General features: G+C 43.7%; 3 protein-coding genes and 1 long non-coding RNA gene across 6 annotated transcripts in view; 2 read left to right on the top strand and 2 right to left on the bottom strand.

Moving 5' to 3' along the window:
- LOC113020211 (myosin-11-like) overlaps positions 1–487 on the bottom strand; it is a 28,075-nt gene extending 27,588 nt beyond the window's left edge. The window contains exon 1 of one of the 2 annotated variants that reach the window (XM_026163981.1): positions 195–487. In XM_026163981.1, the coding sequence (XP_026019766.1) occupies positions 195–350 (156 nt within the window). In that variant the 5' untranslated portion in view covers positions 351–487. The remainder of the gene's footprint in view (positions 1–194) is intronic. The other variant, XM_026163978.1, reaches the window with a different exon arrangement.
- A 3,095-nt stretch (positions 488–3,582) lies between these two features.
- hoatz (HOATZ cilia and flagella associated protein) lies at positions 3,583–5,789 on the top strand. The gene is made up of 2 exons (XM_026163982.1): positions 3,583–5,301; positions 5,733–5,789. The coding sequence occupies exon 1, from the start codon at positions 4,808–4,810 to the stop codon at positions 5,270–5,272; it is 465 nt and encodes a 154-aa protein (XP_026019767.1). The 5' UTR covers positions 3,583–4,807; the 3' UTR covers positions 5,273–5,301; positions 5,733–5,789.
- LOC113020213 (uncharacterized) lies at positions 5,113–16,228 on the bottom strand. The gene is made up of 3 exons (XR_003272170.1): positions 16,101–16,228; positions 15,917–16,019; positions 5,113–5,172 (listed from the first exon to the last, which is right to left on the bottom strand). It is a non-coding gene; the product is annotated as an uncharacterized LOC113020213 (long non-coding RNA).
- On the top strand, positions 5,981–14,138 carry LOC113020210 (uncharacterized). 2 transcript variants are annotated; one of them, XM_026163977.1, is made up of 2 exons: positions 5,981–6,320; positions 6,737–14,138. In XM_026163977.1, the coding sequence occupies exon 2, from the start codon at positions 6,876–6,878 to the stop codon at positions 12,873–12,875; it is 6,000 nt and encodes a 1,999-aa protein (XP_026019762.1). In that variant the 5' UTR covers positions 5,981–6,320; positions 6,737–6,875; the 3' UTR covers positions 12,876–14,138. The 2 variants fall into 2 exon arrangements, 1 of the variants encoding a protein (XP_026019762.1); XR_003272169.1 differs by having other exon boundaries at positions 5,982–13,650; positions 14,067–14,104.
- Positions 16,229–19,212: the final 2,984 nt, after the last annotated feature.

Genomic DNA, 19,212 nt, shown 5'->3' with positions numbered 1-19,212 from the left:
CCAGAATCACTGTTACTCTCTTCATAAAGTAACAAAGTAACAAAGACAAACAGTTGGTGTAAATGTTTGTCTGCAAGCTGCTTTGCAACCCCACTCTGCTTCAGCTCCTTCTTTTCACGCTGTTTCTGACTTAATCAACATCATATTTGTGTTTCCTGATGGCTCCTGTCAATCATTCTTGTTTCCATGCATACCTGGTCACCCTTCTCCTCCTTGATGCTCGCCGGCTCGAAGCCCTCCCTCTCTGATGGCACCCACACCATCTTTTTAGCTGCCCAGTCGGCCTGGGCCACGCCGCTGTTGCGGAAGTCGTTTTCCAGGAAGAGGTACTTGTCGTCGGTGTCGGCCATGTTGGCGGTCGGATCGACCTGCGGGTCAGCAGCGGCGGGATCGGAGTCTAACGCTGGTGGTTCGGAGGCAGTGACGCTGACGTTTGAATCGTCGATTGGGACCGGCTCAGCCTCTGATATGTGAGTTGATTTGACCTCTGACCTGCTGACAAATCAAAAATGTGAATTAAAAAAGACAGTTTTTCTTTCTCTGCTTTTTTATATTCACTGCAGTTTTAATTTTGCCTTATTGTACTCATAAACCTGCCATTTATCTATTTTTATGCTGCTACAGGTTCAGGCTGCAGGATGATTTCCCATGATGCACTGAGGACCTCTTTTCACTCCCCACGTGTTCACATTTTTATATCTATTAGCTTATGTCTTTGCTCCCATAATTGTTTCTGTGTCTCTCTGTTCCTCTTCTCAGACCCCTCCCTGAGCCTGGTTCTGCTGGAAGTGTCTTCCTGTTAAAAAGAAGTTCTTCTTTCCCGCAGTTGCCAAGTGCTGCTCATAAGGGGTTGATCTAATTGCTGGAGTTTTCTCTGTAATATTACATGGTAATTACCTTACAGCACATGCTTCATATCATTGGCCTTTTGCAAATTTTATTCCATTCTGCACTTTGCTTACAGGATCGTACCTGTGCTCACCTGCATGCCAACAAGCTATCTAATGCATTACAGAAAAAAAGGAAAAGCTGATGCTGAAAACAGTTTCAGTAGAGTTCTGTGTATCCACTCACCCATAACTGAGATTGTCTTCAATCGAGCCCAAAGTCAGTGTTACGACACTCTAAAGGAAAGCTTTTATCGGCATCCAGTTTCATCCCAGAAGGTTGGACAGTTTAGTACATGTAAATTACAACATTTATTTTGTTTCCCTGAAACTTCCTACACACCCCCTGAGCTCATTATTTTTGTTTTTATATCAGGATGCTCTTGGTTTTATTACATCAGATGATGAGTAGCTGTCATATACAGGCTTGTGTGGAATCTTATAAAACTGTAATTAGAGTGAATTATTTTGCATATAGAGGCTAATCTGGTGGTTTTGTTGAGCCCAGTGCATCCCACTAACAGCCCAGAGTCATAGCATAAAGAACTGGTGCTCTATAAAAGAAAAATGAGTTTCAAACTCCCAAATTCAAAAACAGCAGCTCACAACTTAAAATTTTTTTTTATAAATCCATCTCCTGGTTTCTCCATAGTTTTCCACCTGCCAGCACCAGGACTCACAGCAGTGTGTGCGTTGCAGATAATTATGTTTCCAACACAAGATTCATATTTTATATTTTGGGAGTAAAAAAGACCAATTTTTAAAGAAAAAGACCTTGTTGGAGGCATTTTTTCCCATACGGACTACTGTTGATGTGTTTTTGTTTTTTTCATGCCTTTACTGAACAGGACAAATGCATAACTTGTTCAGTTTTCTGAAGGAAAAAACTACGCCTACGCCTTCAGCGCAACTTGATTTAAAGACCAAACTATTTTGTAGCACAGTCTCACACAGCATCAAGCAGAGGAGGAGAAATAAAAGCATCTTTCTCACAGACTTCTGAAACCTTTCAGGGGCACATAAAGGCTAAGAAGTGATGAAGACGCACCAGCATCAATAAAACTGACTCATTAGCTCATTTTTCTGCCTCACACTTCCTCCATCTGTGCCTCCAACTGCTGCCTTTGCATCTCACAGCTCATTTACATCCACTTTCAGTGAACTGTCTCACAGATTACATCTGATAAATAAATGCCATATTTCCCTAAAGTTTGCATACAGCTACTTACTCACTTATCCTCGTCTGTGCCTCTGCGTGCAGGTCACAAGGCTGCTTTGACCTCCCATTGAACAGCAGGCAATAAAATATGAAAAGCAGCACACAGATAACCCCGAGTATCAAACAAGTGAGCTGCCATGCTGGAATGCCCATGTTTGGCTAACCATTTGCTCCTGGTAGCTTGGTAGCCCAAAGAGGGATGCTAGGGACTTAGCAGGCATACTACCTTATAAGGTGCAGCTCATGTGTCCAGCCAAGCTTACCGTTTACACCAAAATGGTGACATGTCAGGGGGGAGCATCCATGTGTGGCTACTGGCACACGGGCTATGCAGAGCAGGTGAAATCAGCATCCTGCATCATTTCTGACACTTTTCACAGTTTAAACTGAGAACAGGTCAGCCTGGAATTATTGTTAATGACGAATAACGGATTCAGGGTCATGCAGAAGGCCATTAGTTCCTAATTACACCTCATAAAATAGAACATTTCTTTTGTCTTGACACAAAATAGCCACCTGTTGGAGATTCATCTACTGAACATTACACATTTCTGCAAGTTTAGATGCATCCACACAGGCTCTAACTCACTGAGCAAGGCAGCAGCTGTAGGTTGGCATCAAAACTGTGGGAGTATTAAAATTAAAATTAAAGCGCTGTACTCACCGTTCAGGGCTTCAGTCCTCAGTGCAGGATGCAGGCTGAGCTCCAGGGAAATGAGACTCTCATGTCAGGTAAATGAAGTGATGGTGATGATGAGGATGAAGATGAAGATGATGTCCTTCCTCCTCCCCTGGCATTTAAATCAGCCGCGATACCTGGGGGTGGAGCCCTTGGGCTCCTGCCTACCTCCTATCCAAAGTTAGCAGCAGGTCTTCATTCAGCCAATCAAACGAGGTTCAGTCAGTCTGCCTTCAAATTAAGAGCCCACGGTTGTTCTGGCTCAGCTTGATGACATGTATCTGCTAAAGTGATAACAAAATTGAGTTGGTTATTACACAGAGGTGCTGGAAAGTGCCTACATTTCAGGATTTTTCAGCACTTCCTTGTTTTGTGCCGACAACACACTGGGAATCCATAAATTAAGCTGTTAAAACTAACAATATAGAAAGTATAGAAACTTGGCTTCACATTAGTATGTTGCACACATGACCAATAACCAGTGTTATTAAATGATCCTCAAACTCTGCTCCTCTACCTGCATTTTCTTGTACGTGACAGGCTTCTTTTACACTGACTGTACATAAAAGATGGACATGGTCTCTATGACGCCTGGGTTGTTTTTTCAGAAGCCCGGGTGTGTCAAATGTCTGCCTCCGCCTCTGCTTCACCCATTGGTTTTGAACTCCTTCATGTCACAGATAGGCCACGCCCCCAATAATGCAAACTTTAAACCTTCATGCAATTTAAGCAGGTGAGTTATACAAACATTCTTCCTTGTATATCGGTTAAGATAGAGACCAAAATTGTTTTATTTCAGGCAGTAAACATTTTTATTTCTGCTGTAAAGTTTCAACACATGAGTCTGCAGGAACTCAGGAGTCTCCAGTGGACATTAGAGGAACTGCAGGTTTCGTCTTCTTAAAAAAAAACAATGTTTTCATCCCACTCTTTTTGTTAGAAACTCCGAGATTAAGCTTTTATGAGAATCACAAATTTAAAAACACCTTATTAGATCAAATTGAATAAAAGTCCATAAAATATTTTAAACTGGCTCCACACCTGAAACCCTTCTCTGTGTAAACTTAGGTCATTCACACAGTTTAAAATCATGCAAATCATTAAGTTTTATTGACGTTTTAAACAGTGTCTCAAATTTAAATAGCAGACACATCTGGGCTAGTTTTAGCACTGATGGCTCAGTTACATGTCATGTAGTCCAGACAAGTGTCAAAGGTCACGAGGAGAGAATAACTACGGGTTACAGCAATCGTAGTGTGACCCGGACGTGCAGACATAAAAAACAAGTCTCCATCTTTGTTCTTAAAACAAAACAACTAAAATAAAATGATTATTGTGTCCGAATCTGTTTCTCAATAATGCCATCATTTTACTTTTCTTTGCTTTTTCTTTGCTTCATGAAAGTCCAAATTCAATCCTTGCCAGACTATTTCAGTTCTTATTCATTTATTTAGATCATTTATTTTCATTATGATTATAGTTTAAGGAAATCCACTTTATGAAAAAGACAAATTCCTGGATTTTTCCTGGATATCCATCCTTTGGCAAGCCCTATTTTTAACCAGTTTTATTAACTGGGGTTTCATTTAATTAAGCTTAATTGACATTTTTGTTTATCAGATGGTCAGAAACATTAAGAATGGCTCAAAAGAGAGCGCCAAAACATAATAATAATTAGGCTACTGTATGTGATCAGGAAGGTTTATGTGCACAGTCAACTCTAGTCTGCAGCAACTGAAACAGTTTTGTGAATTTTACTCGATAAAAGCTTAAATCCATGAGATTAAGTGATGGGCTGTCACTGTGTTTTTTCCTCTTCTAAAAATTGGCACTGACAGACAAAAGCGACTGAAATGATTACATTAATCCTGCTTTTGAATTTATTTTGAAGGCTTACGCGCGTCAAGAAAATCTTGACTCCTGCTGGCTTGCCGTAGTCTATTTCCATGGTGACAACAGTAAACAAGAGCGCCGTTATCTGTTTAAATTAAAAGTTTCTCTGTTTCTGGCCCGAAGGCTCAAATGTCCGTTCAGGCGGATCCTCCGGAGCAGGAGGAGACTGATCTGCTCTTCATCGTGTTTGAAGGATCCTCCCCGGAGGATGTGTCCCACGCCAGGCAGCTGTGGAGCTCCCTGTCCCTGCTGCCGCCGCTGGAGTCGCGGCTGGTGTCGGCGGATATCCGCCAGAGGCTGCCGGTGTCTCGGCCGCAGCGCAGCGGCAGCACCGCCGCCGGTCCCGCTCCGGAGCCGCAAAGAGTCCCCGATCCCCGGCAGAGGCAGGAGGAGAGGCAGCGGTACGCGGCCATGGGGGACCAGAGGAAGGAGATCCTGGCTCTGCTGAGGAGGCAGAGGGAGCGGAGGATCCAGAAGGAGCTGCTCTCTGTGGCCTTCAAACCCAAAGGGAAAGTCGGCAGAGAAAACATAGGAAAAGAAAAGCCTGAGGAGAACTCTGAGGAGGACAGGGAGCTGGTCAGGCAGCTTCAGTAGGAGGGAACTGGGAGTGTAGAGAGGAGCAGGTGTGTTTGAGATAAACTGCAGGATTAGTTTAAAGTGTTCAGACAACAAAACGTCTCTCACACACACTGCCTTAATATATCAAAACCAGTTTATCCATATGACTGCTTCAGTATGGGCACACTGTGGGAAAAACAGATATGTAAAGCAGTGTAAAAAAAAAGTATTATAAAGGGGAGCCAAACAGCTCTGGTGGCGACTAAATAATATTTTAAATACTGATCTGCTGATGATCCTGTAGAACAACCGGAAGTCACAAAAAATGGGACTAAAGTGGTTAAAAATTAAATGAGGGAGACCAGTTTCCTGTTTCTTTTTCTAAAGAATGCACTTCTGTAAATATAGTTATATAATATTAAATAACATTACATGATGCAATAAAAGCTGCTATCCTAATTAAATGGTTCAGGTCATGTCTTCTGTTCTATTACAGGTGTTCCTCAGGGATCCATTCTGGGACCTCGTTAATTCACTGGGCTGATAACATTTTAAAGTATATCTGGCCATTAAAATGTTTCTTTTTTGTTTAACTAAAAAAATGAACCACATTACATTTATATGCAAAGACGATGCTTTATAGGCCACAATATTTTTGAGTAGTCACCAGCAGCCCATCTAAGTTTAGGGGGTGAGTGTTCGATTAACATCCACTGCTGTTTGAAGAATTTTGAAGAATATAGATATTTCCACCTGTAAGGACAAGAAAGACATTGTGGACAAAACAAGACACCCCCCATAATCTTTAGTGACAATATTGTAGTGAGTTAAATGGTCTGATTGTTCAAATATGTATTTTCTTTGATTGTGGTAAAATAATGTGTGCCCCAGTCTCCAAAAATGACATAGTGCAGGAAGCGTAGTTATTCCTTCGTTACACCACAAGAGGGAGTATCCCCTAAAATGAGCAGCTCTAGCGGGAGTAAAGAAGCCAGCCACTACCCATAAGGCAGTGCGCCTATAAGCGTTATGTGAGACTGCAAAAGTGTGTAACGCTGTGCTATGTCCATGTATATATTTGCAGGTAAGCAGATACAAGATGGTAAATAACTTAAAATGTGTCTACAGATGAGTCCACGGGGTTGCAGAGAATGTGGGAAAGTTGGCCGTTAATCCCCACTATGTGTCATTAGTGTATAAGTTATTGGTAGCGATGTGAATTAGCTGTGATGCTAACGATTAGCAGCTAGATCTGATTCATTAGTTTGTGCGGAAACCTCGTGGCACTTTTGTGGCTTTATACCTGTACCGGGCTGTAATCACAGCAGATGTAGACTGGTGGATCACACTACCTTTTGTTTATGTTTATTTCATTGTTACACGGTAAGAAATATTAGTGATTTGAGTTTAAAGACTACCCATAAGGCAGTGCGCCTATAAGCGTTATGTGAGACTGCAAAAGTGTGTAACGCTGTGCTATGTCCATGTATATATTTGCAGATGCAGTAAAGGCGAACTCACAAAGCCACACTGGTTTCAATTCATTTTAATTCAAGTGTGCAACAAAATTTGGTGGCAGCGGTGGGATCAGCGGTGCTACTGAGAAGCAGTGTGAGATTACAGAATCGTCACACACAGTATGGAGTTGGAGCAACTGCAAGACCAGCTAAGTGAGAGCTTGCTGCAGTTAAGGTCAGACCAACTACAAGAAGTGTGTTTACAAGCTAAAATCTCAATTGGGAAACAGACAAAGAAGCACACGCTGATCAGAACAATAAGTGAAGCAGTTGAAACAATTATTGAAGTGGAGGAAGAGGAAGTAGCACACACATTCCTGGACAGATTAATTAAAACTGTTAAAGAACTAAAGGAAAGAGATGACCCTGCACAGGAACATGAAGAGAGTATCAGTAGGGATGCGGTTGCATTGGCCAGTCTACAAGAACAATATGCAGCATTGCAACTAAGTTTTCAAACCTCAACAAAAAGGTTAGAGGAAGAAATGGCAAGACTGACAGACAGAATGGCCTCCCAAGAAACTAGTCAGGGTCTGGCTGCACAGCTACCTACTCGTCCATCACCGTTACCTGCTTCACCAGCAACACAGCCCCCTGAAGTGACTATACGCAGGGAATTTAGAATCAGTGGCCAAATTGGGGAACGGGGTCAGAAAGACAAACTGTCATACTCCAACTTGATTCATCAAATCGAAATGGGACTTAAAAAGAATCACAGCGAAGCTGAAATTATTGAAGCTGTTGTTAGGGCCATAAGCCCAGGCCTAAGTCTCCGTGATATGTTGGAGATTAAAACAGACCTCACCCTCATGCAGCTTCGTACCATACTGAGGGGACACTACAAGGAGGATAGCTCTACTGACCTCTATCATCGGCTGATAAATATCACTCAAGGAAGTAATGAGTCCCCACAGAACTTTCTATTTAGGGCAATCGAGCTGAAAGAAAGACTCCTAGCATCATCAAGGGAGCCAGGGACAGATGAACAATACAGTGTCGAACTGATTCAGAAAAAGTTTCTGCGAGCCGTTGGCACAGGTCTGATTAGCGACAATGTGAAATACCAGATCAAACCCTACCTGGATGATCCAGCAGTCACTGACGATGTGCTGATTGCAAAGACAAATGAAGCGGCCAGCCTTGAGTGGGAGAGGCAACAAAAATTCAGAAAGACCACCCGAGAAATGAAAGTAAGAGAGATAAAAGCAGAGGCACAGTCAGTGCAAGAGGCAGCAGTTGGTGCAGTGGGTGGGCAAGACCAGCCATTCTCCACCTCGACAAAAGGTAAAGCTGCTAAAGCACCAGCAACAGTGACACGCAAGGAAACTGAGCTGTTTGATATCATCAATCAACTAAAAGGGGAAATAGCTGAAATAAAAGGAGTTATTCGTGAGTCGCACCGACCTTCTCCCTCACACCGCCCAAGTCTCGAACGTGGCTGCAGGGATTGTCAGGACAGCAATAGAGGAGAAAACTGCGACCACTGCTTCAAATGTGGACAAAGTGGGCATTTGTCTAGGGGATGCCGCACCCGGAGAAAACTTCCAGACAGGGCAGAGCAGATTGGTATGTCAGCTAGCACGGTGAACCCACGCCCGTCACCCTCTTTTCAGCTACTAAACCAAGGTGAGCAACAACAAGATGTTCACAAACTCTTGACGGACAGTATAAAACATTTGGAGACAAAAACAGCAGCCGCCACACCAGATAAGAGGAATGAAGCGGTTTCCGTCAGCCTCCTCTCCCCAAAACGAAGAGCCCAGCTCCTCAATCTTATAGGGAGGAAGCACCTGATCACCTGCCTGCTTGAGGGAGTAAAAACCGCAGCGTTGTGGGACACGGGATCACAGGTTTGTCTCATAAATGAAAAATGGAGACAACAGAACATCCCACACCTCAAAGTTAGGAGTTTAACTGAAATCATTGGGCCTGGTATATTAGATGGGAGGGCAGTAAACCAGACACCAATCCCATTTTCCGGGTGGGTTGAAATCAAATTCAGGTTGCCCACAGAAGAGGCTGCACAGTTAGAACTTCTCGTGCCAGTATTAGTAGCTCAGGAAGACGGGGTGGCGGAGGAGCCAATAATTGGCTTCAACGTGATTGAATACATGCTAGAGAGGGGAATAGAGCCACCTCGTGCTGTAACAGAAGCTGTTAGCACAGCATTCTCCATTGACTGTAAGAAAGCTGAGGTCTTTATAAAGGTGATGAAGAGTGGAGACGATGGGCTAGGTGAGGGCAGAGTGAAAACTGGGAGAGAATTAATGAGTATCCCACCTGGTCAGACAAGAGTGGTCAAGTGTAGTGTGAGAGCAGGCCCACTCCCAGCAGGTCAGGATGTACTGTTCGAGCCCAGCCCCTACCCTCAGATGCCAGAGGGATTGGAGGTGCAAGAGGGCGTTGTCCATTTACAGCAAGGCAGGTGGTCCCGTATGAGCCTCCCAGTCACTAATACCAAAGCTTATGAGATCATACTGCCTCCGAGAACTGTTTTGGGACAAACTCAGAGGGTTCGAACTATTTACCCAGCAAACACAGTGACAGTGGAAATAGAACAAATGGGAACAACAAGATCTACTGTAGAAGCAACAGCTACACCTCCAGCTAGCCAAATTGGGGAACAGGAAAACAGAACAAGAAGCAACAGTGAAGGTGTTTGGGACCCCCCAGTTCCCCTCGACCATCTCTCTCCGGCACAGCAGCTGAAGATCAGGCAGCTATTAAGGGAGGAGAGTAATGCCTTTGCTCGTGATGAACACGATGTTGGCAATATCCCCTCACTGCAGCTTAAGATCCGCCTCAGCGACCCCACACCTGTTCGCCGAACATATACATCAGTGCCTAAGCCACTTCATAAAGAAGTAAAAGAATATTTGGAAGACTTGCTGAATAGAGGGTGGATAAAGAAATCAAAATCCCCCTACTCCAGCCCCATCGTATGTGTGCGAAAAAAGGATGGCGGCCTCCGCTTGTGCTGCGACTATAGGGAGCTAAATACGAAGTCAATCCCGGACCGCCATCCCATACCACGCATACAGGATATGCTCAACACATTGAAAGGAAGCTCCTGGTTCTCGGTCTTAGACCAAGGGAAGGCTTATCACCAGGGCTTCCTGGAAGAGTCAAGTCGCCCTCTCACAGCATTCATCACACCCTGGGGATTGTATGAATGGGTAAGAATTCCTTTTGGGCTGTCGTCTGCACCGGCAGAGTTTCAGAGGTCGATGGAAGAATGCCTTGCAGGGCTGCGGGACGACACATGTCTGCCTTACTTGGATGACAACCTTGTTCATTCAAAAACATTTGAGGACCACTTAAATGATCTAAAGCAGGTCCTGCAGCGTTATCAGAGCCATGGAGTGAAATTAACACCCAGGAAATGTGAACTGTTCAAAAATCAGGTGAGATTCCTGGGGAGGTTGGTAACTCAAGATGGTCACACCATGGACCCCGCTGACATTGCGCCTGTCCAAGCCTTAAAACAAAGGAACCCCACCACCATTGGGGAAGTGAGGAAGCTGTTGGGATTCATCTCATACTATCGCAACTATATTCCTAACTTTTCGCGCATTGCAAAGCCACTCTATGACCTGCTCTCTTCAGAAAAGCCAGGGGAAGGGAGAGACAGGAAGTCAAAACACAACAAAAAGACAAAGAATCAAGGGGGTCAGCTACCATCCTCTCACCCAGTGGCATGGTCAGCTGAGCATCATCAGGTGGTCTGTCAGCTCGTCAACTTCCTCATTCAGCCCCCCGTTTTAGGTTATCCTGACTTCGAGCAACCATTCATCTTACACTGTGATGCATCACAGGAGGGACTTGGAGCTGTGCTTTACCAAAGACAAAATGGGAAGCTAGTGGTTATTGCATATGGGTCTAGGACCCTTACTGCCCCAGAGAAGAACTACCACCTTCATTCAGGGAAGCTGGAATTTCTTGCCATGAAGTGGGCCATATGTGAGAGGTTTAGAGATTATCTCTACTATTCACCACCCTTCATTGTCTACACTGACAATAACCCCCTCACATATGTGCTGACAACGGCAAAACTGAATGCAACCACACACAGATGGGTGGCCGAACTCGCTGACTTCCAGTTCTCCATCAAGTATCGACCTGGTAGAGCTAACAGGGATGCAGATGGTCTCTCACGAATGCCCTTGGATATGGAACACTACATACAAACGTGTACAGAAGCAGTGACACCTGAGGTCCTAGACAGCGTGACTCAGGCTCTGGCTGTTCAGCTGCAGGGAAGTGAACCCTGGCTCTGCCCGTTAAACATCTCAACTGTGGTAGCAGAGCAAAGTGAGGAGGTAGGGATGTCAGGTCTGGAAATCCCTAAGGCAAACTTAAGAGATGCACAAAAAGAGGATTCTGTGATCGGGGAAGTCCTGAAGTATGTCATCTCTAATCGGTGGCCAAAAGGCAGAAAACAGGCAGGCAACAAAGAGATCGCTGCCCTGGCAAGGGAAAAACAGAAACTGCACCTTGATAATGATGGGTTACTGTACAGGAAAACACTCAGCCGAACACAGCTACTCCTGCCTAAGAAGTTCCATTCGCTCATTTATAAAGAACTACATGAAGACATGGGTCACCTGGGGGTGGAGAGAGTTTTGGCCCTCATTCGGGATCGCTTTTACTGGCCTCACATGCAGAAGGACGTGGAGCACTACATAACACAGGTGTGTAGTTGTCTAAAAAACAAGCGTCCCCACAAGCCCACCAGAGCCCCACTGATCAATATCACTACAACGTACCCGTTTGAGCTGGTCTCCATTGATTTTCTACATTTGGAGAAATGTAAGGGAGGGTATGAGTATATCCTCGTGGCCATGGACCACTTTACACGATTTGCTCAGGCTTATCCCTGCAGAGATAAAAGTGCCAAAACAGCGGCAGAGAAAATATTTGGAGACTTTGTGTTGAAGTTTGGTTTTCCCACACGGCTCCATCATGACCAGGGAAGAGAGTTCGAAAACAAACTCTTTGCCAAGCTGGAGGGATACAGTGGAGTCAAGGGGTCCAGAACCACACCATACCACCCCCAGGGAAATGGTCAGGTAGAAAGGTTTAATAGGACACTGCTGGCCATGCTTCGGAACCTCCCAGAGGGGGCAAAAGCAGACTGGAAGGCATCCCTGGCAAAGGTGGTCCATGCGTACAACTGTACGCGCAGCGAGGCTACTGGATATGCACCTTATTTCCTCTTGTTTGGGAGGAACCCCAGACTCCCCATTGATATGATTTTTGGTCTCACAGCTAATGACCAAAGCCCTTCTCATCAAGACTATGCTGAGAAGTGGAAGATTCGCATGAAGGACGCTTACAAACTGGCCTCGGCGACAGCCTGTAAGGAGAGTCGACGGGGAAAAGTGCTCTATGACAGAAAAACACATGGTGCAGAGCTGTACCCAGGGTGCAGAGTACTGGTCCGAAATTTTGGTGAGAAGGGAGGACCAGGGAAACTGAGATCCTTCTGGGAGGACCAAGTGTTTCAGGTGACACAAAGGAAACATAAGGAGAGCCCAGTATATGAGATTAAGCCAGAAAATGGCAAGGGACGTGTCAGAGTCGTCCACAGGAACCTCCTGCTGCCGTGTGACTTCTTACCAGCCGGAAAAGTCAACTCCCATGCAGAACTGGGAAAGCAAAAACAGAAAAACAACAAGGACAGACATGAGCGGCATGAGCAAGAGGACAGTTCGGAGGATGAAGATGAATGGAGAGCAATCAGAGGACTGTCAACAGAACAAGGGGAACGTGGTAGACAGTCCTGGTGGACAGAAGCATCAGAGTTCAATGCAGAAAGTGGAGCAGGCAGTAGGGAGGATCTCTGTGATGACAATGACAGGGAACACCAGGAGGATTGCGAAGAAGAGAATCTTGGCGTGAACGATATAGAACACCAACGCGACCAGCATGACGAGGATACAGAGGCACAAGAGAACATTAAAGACACAGAACAGACGCACCAGCTCGAGATGGAGTGCAGTGACCAAGAGGACACTGACCAGTCACCTGTCAGTGTGAAAAAGTATCCTTTCAGAATGAGAAAACAAAAGCGAATGTTTACTTACCACAAGTTAGGACAGCCAACGTTAGCACTTGAATAAATACCTCAGACACAGTCATATGTTACATATTGCAGTAAAGCAGTTATAACAGTTAAATTTTCGGGTTTTTATTAATGCTTATTAGAAGGATAGAAATGTTAATTCTGTTTTGTTAGCTATAAAGAAGACAGTGGAATGACCTGTAATGAGAATGGCACCCATGTCATGTAGCGAGGTTATGTCCAGGTGAGAGCACCTTACTCAGTAAAGATGCAGATACCCGTGATATGGATGGAAAAGCAGTGGACTGTTATCGTGCACAATAACACCTGCTGCGGCATATGACATGAAGGGGAGATACATGTCATGTGTTTCACTGTGGCTAGCAGTGATGCTGAACTCTGACTCCTAAAGGGATGTAGCCTCCTACAAGCAATGTATAGTTGCCACATAAGGACTGATATTGGTAGAATGTCGGGACGCCATTAACTTTTTGAGGGGAGAGTGTAAGGACAAGAAAGACATTGTGGACAAAACAAGACACCCCCCATAATCTTTAGTGACAATATTGTAGTGAGTTAAATGGTCTGATTGTTCAAATATGTATTTTCTTTGATTGTGGTAAAATAATGTGTGCCCCAGTCTCCAAAAATGACATAGTGCAGGAAGCGTAGTTATTCCTTCGTTACACCACAAGAGGGAGTATCCCCTAAAATGAGCAGCTCTAGCGGGAGTAAAGAAGCCAGCCACTACCCATAAGGCAGTGCGCCTATAAGCGTTATGTGAGACTGCAAAAGTGTGTAACGCTGTGCTATGTCCATGTATATATTTGCAGGTAAGCAGATACAAGATGGTAAATAACTTAAAATGTGTCTACAGATGAGTCCACGGGGTTGCAGAGAATGTGGGAAAGTTGGCCGTTAATCCCCACTATGTGTCATTAGTGTATAAGTTATTGGTAGCGATGTGAATTAGCTGTGATGCTAACGATTAGCAGCTAGATCTGATTCATTAGTTTGTGCGGAAACCTCGTGGCACTTTTGTGGCTTTATACCTGTACCGGGCTGTAATCACAGCAGATGTAGACTGGTGGATCACACTACCTTTTGTTTATGTTTATTTCATTGTTACACGGTAAGAAATATTAGTGATTTGAGTTTAAAGACTACCCATAAGGCAGTGCGCCTATAAGCGTTATGTGAGACTGCAAAAGTGTGTAACGCTGTGCTATGTCCATGTATATATTTGCAGATGCAGTAAAGGCGAACTCACAAAGCCACACTGGTTTCAATTCATTTTAATTCAAGTGTGCAACACACCCAACAGCATCACTTTCATTGAAGAGACATGCCATACCACACACTTTTACAAGTTTTATAAGCTTGTATGATCTAAGTCTTACCAGGTTTTATTTAAAATTTAAAACACACTCTTTATTGGAAAGGTAACAACCTCTGCTTTCTAAAAATATTCCTAAATGTCACGGACAAAAATAAAACCCATTTATTCTGCTGATGAGCTGCTGGGTCATAAGAAACTATATCTGCTAATTAGCTTCACACAGAGAACAGATGAGGCGTGTTTTGTAGTTTTAATCTGATTTTTTATGTAAATAAGAATAATCTGATTGTGTTTGGAGTGTTAGACTGATACTGGTGTCAGACACAGCGTACACAGCAGTTTGCTTCAAACAGCATTACATAATGTGATGTGAAGCCTGTGTGGATATTCAAATTCCAAATGTCCAGTGGAGAAGGGCCGACCATAATAGGATAAGAAGAGTCCTGCTGACTGTTGACTTGAGCTAATTTGGTTAAAGTTTTCAAAGCGCACAGAAGCCCATCGCCTACAAACACTCTTTAACCTCTCAGACCCAGATTGTGAGAGTAAGTCACTCTTAAGTGACTCTAAAGTGATCCTCCACTCAAAATCCAAGTATCCGAGTATCAATAATGCCCTTCAGCGCTGGCTATAATAAGAACGTCACTAGTACCTCTCCTAATGATCATTTCTTTTATGGCATTGTTGAAACTTTAATATTGGATGCTGTGGAGATCCTAATATGACCCAATCTTACCATAACCTTTGACAGAAGTTCGGTAAGGGCTTTATTGCTTTATTACTTCTTCTTATGTCCTATTATTGGATTGTCAGTCATCTGTGAAGTACTTTGAAGTTCACCAACCTGCTTGAAAGGTGCTTACAAGTATGATTCATTATTTATCAAAGAGACCATTATGAACATCAACAGGCTCTGTATAATAGCTCACACAGAGTTTATATTAGATATGTGAGGTTTCAAAAACACTTCTCCTCTTAGGCTACATTCACACTGCAGGTGAAAGCGCATCAAATCCGATTTTTTTGACCCTATGCGACCCATATCCGATCATGGTATGACAGTGTGAACGGCACAAATCCGATATTTTCAAATCCGATCTGGTTCACTTTCATATGTGGCACTGAATCCGATACATATCCGATGTTTCAGAAAGCGACTGCTGTTTGATGGTCAAGTCGCATTAAATCCGTCTTTTACGTCACTGACACAAGACAGACGCTAATTATCAGCACTGGAGAAGACATCGTGAACGCTTTCTGGCCATCCAGTGAAACTATTGGGAAGACAACGTGAACATTTTATTTGTACTGTATAATCTGCAGATTCTGACAGAAATCTGCAACTATCCTTTGAAGCAGCGCTCCTCTAAAACAGCAATAAGGATCATTATTAGGTTATTTACATTATTATGTAGATAACAAAATAACTTAAAGCAAAAATTGGGAAACGTAAAGTCCGAAGTCTTTATATTAAGGGCCATCAGTCAAACAATACTGTTTGCTCTGGGTCTAAACAGAGCGCGTTGTGTGTGACGTCTTCTTTTGCGCATGCGGGCCGCTTTGAGCGTTCACACTAGAGCGCGTTCGCATTTTATCTGTAGTGTGAACGAGCAGACAAAAAAATCGGATTTGATCAAAAAATCGGAATTGAGCATTAAGACCTGCAGAGTGAACGTAGCCTTATAGTGTGCTGTAAATTGAGAGAACCAATCTCATTTGGATTATGAGTGATAATGCCGTGACCATCCAATCAGACCTACTTTGGGCTGCGACTCTGTGAACGGTCCGACATCTTCCTCCTTGAGATTTGGACAGCCTTAATTTGGAACACCTGCCAGTTTGTCCCGTTCAGCCGCGGCCTGTCTGAGAGCGCAGTTACGTCGGTAATTGCACTCAGATCTGTCTCCTGTCATCATCGTGGTCTGAAAACACTGTGATACTCACCTGGAGGTTCAAAATAGAACTTCTCCAAACCCGTGCTTGATGTCATAGTGGCTGTGTCCATCTTTTATGTACAGTCTATAACATGGGTGGAGGAACTCTTGGGCTTGAGGGCCGGTGTTCTGCAGGTTTTAGATGTGTCCTTGATCCAACACAGCTAGTTGAAATGGCTAAATGACCTCGTCAACATGTCCTGAGGTTCTCCAGAGGCCTGCTAATGAACTAATCATTTGATTCAGGTGTGTTGACCCAGGGTGAGATCTAAAACCAGCAGGACACCGGCCCAGGACAGTTCCCCACCCCTGGTCTATAAGACTACCTTTTTGAAGCCTTTGTCATCGTCATCTTGGTATTTGAATAAAAGCTTAGAGCTGTCGAGTTATCAGCTCATGCTAGAAGTGGTTATCTCGGTGGATCTCTGTCTCCTGACAAAGCATGAAACAGTCGCGTAAAAGTAATGTGTGCATAAACTGACATGTTTTACTTTGGTTTTTAACCTTCAGTACGCCACGAGTCTGCAGCACGTCTGTTTTCAAACCACCTCAGAGCTTTAAAAAACAAGGCAGCTGCTGCTGTAGGAGTTTGTAGCTGAATGATTAGAATATGTTAAAGGTTTAAGTATTTATACACGTTTATGCGTTTTGATTAGGTTATTTTTATTTAGCTTGTTATTTAGTCTTATTTTTCTTTTGGTTGTTTAGTTGTTTTTGAGAAGGTAGAGAGGTACAGGACCAGCATGCACTAAAGAATCCATTTTTTTTAGCAGTGCAAAGGATGAAATAAACCATAAATTCCCCTGATTTTATTTGAGTTCTTTTTCCTGCATACATTATTTGCTCATCATGCATCAGTGTCCTTTTAAATGGTGGTTTTTCAGTTTGAATGTGAGCAATAGCCACTATAGTTGCAGTTGAACAGTGTTGGTGCCAAACATTGAATGAAAATTAAATAAATCTGTGAACGAGAATCATAAACTGTGAAAGTAAGTGCATCTGTGTGGGACTTGCACTTATCTTTTCTTGTTTTTCTTTCCTACAGCTCAAATAATTGTTTTTTCAGAGATTCTTCTTTAAAGTTTAATACTTGGAAACTTGATTTAGGCAATGGTTTCAAATGTGATCTTCAACTTGAAAAGATTTCAGCAGCTGACGATTTAAAGATGATTTTAGAGGTGGTTGCAGTGACGACAATTCACCATAAGATGTCAGTAAAAGTTCATTTGTGGGAAATCTCCTGAGATGAAGCTGTTTATTTTCCGCACTGCAATCCCTCCGATGGTTATTTGTTTGCTCAGACTACTTTCACCCAAATAATTTATCACGGCACCCTGCAGCTCCGAGGCTGCCCGGTGGGTGATATCTCGGCTCAGCAGTCTCTCCTCTCTCAGGGCTGGAAAACAGATCGCTGTAATATCTGCCCGCCAGCTGTTGCCCGCTCTGTTTGCTGCATGCGCTTCATCACCGCTCTTATGAGACGCAGCTCTCTGAGGGAGTATTACGGTCAGTGGAAACTGATGTTCCTGATATTTACCTGACATTTCACACAGAGCCAGGAGACTCTGCGAGCTGATCTGCTGAAGCCCGGTGTGGGAAACATGTTGCTGAAAATCCAACTTCTTCTCTGTCAGGAGAAACTTCTTTAAAAATACATGAAGCTTTCATAAATTCTTAAATGCTGTAAACAGGATCTGTGGGCGAATCAAATGTTAAACCTTCTTTGTAAATATTTTCTGATGATCTGAATCAATGATGTTTTATTCCCTGATGTCATTTCCTTTCTTTAAACATATTTCCCATAAATACTTAATACTACTATAATAAACCCCATTAAATGATGCAAATAAACATTTGTTACTCCATCTCAGTCCTTTATCCATCCATCCACTTTCTCTTATTTTCTCTTATCCTGACCTGGTCACCTGAGCAAGAATTCCCAGACCTCCCTTTTCTCAGCCACCTTCTCCAGCTTATCCAAGGGAACACCGAAGCGTTCCCAGGCCAGCTGAGAGTTGTAATCTCTTTAGCATGTCCTGGGTGTGCCTCGGGGCCTCCTCCCTGTGGGACATGCCCAAAACGCATCATTTTCAGATGCTCGAAACACCTCAACTGGCTCCTTTTGAGGTGGAGGAATAGCAGCTCTATTTCCACTACTCATGCTCTTGTTTTTTCGGTGTCTACCCAGAGCTCGTGACCATGGGTGAGGGCAGGGACGTAGATCGACCGATAATTTGACAGCTTAGCTTTTATGCTCAGCTCTCTCTCCTCTCCAGTACCCTGGCGTAGCGAGGAGCCTGAGGAATGTAACCCCCTCCTGTAGTGGGATGGGAACACTACCCCAGTCTGCCAATCCAGAGGCACCGCCCCAGATCTCCGTGTTGTAGAGGCGCGTCAACCAGGACGGCCCTACAACAACCAGAACCTTTAGGAACTCAGGGCGAACCCACCCTCTGTGATGTCACCCATCACTGAGGTAGTTCAACAACTTTCTGACTATCTCACCTTTTATATGAGTCTGGTGTTCCTACTGAAGATTACAGTTGTTAAAACTGCTAAAAGAAAGTATTATATATTCTTACTGTTATATTGTGGTCTGTTTTTATTGGCAGATAAATTCTTGTGATGAAAAAACCATTGCATGTAAAGTTTACATACATTCATCCTGGTGATGTAGTAGCTCATCCAGCTCGTGAGCCATCACCCTGTCCTCCTTTAGTCGGTCACTGTGTGCGGCTTTAAGCAAAGTCTACCTGATCGACACGGCAGGAGAGGCAGGGATTCAGAAACAGCAAAATTACAAGCTGTTAAACCAAAACAAAGCTGAAAGATGCTAAAAATCTTCATCAAGTTCTTTGGCTTATGTCTTCACTGAGCCCTCTCACTTGACATTTAGTCATTTGAGCCACTGCAAATATGAAATTATTGATCTATGCATCTTAAAATGTGACATATTTGCATATTTGGGAAGAAGAAAAAGAACTTTAAGTTCTCCTCAGACCTCCTCCACTGTCGGTGATGCATGCTGTGCTCATGCAGCCTCCAAATGGTGACATAAACCTCTTGTTTGGCACTAAGTGAGGTACAGCACAGTGTCAGTCCTTGGAGGATATCGTACATTA

This window comes from Astatotilapia calliptera, chromosome 4 (genome assembly GCF_900246225.1).
Source record: "Astatotilapia calliptera chromosome 4, fAstCal1.2, whole genome shotgun sequence".
In the NCBI taxonomy this organism is placed as follows: Eukaryota; Metazoa; Chordata; class Actinopteri; order Cichliformes; family Cichlidae; genus Astatotilapia; species Astatotilapia calliptera.
This window is presented reverse-complemented; position numbering and strand designations above follow the sequence as displayed.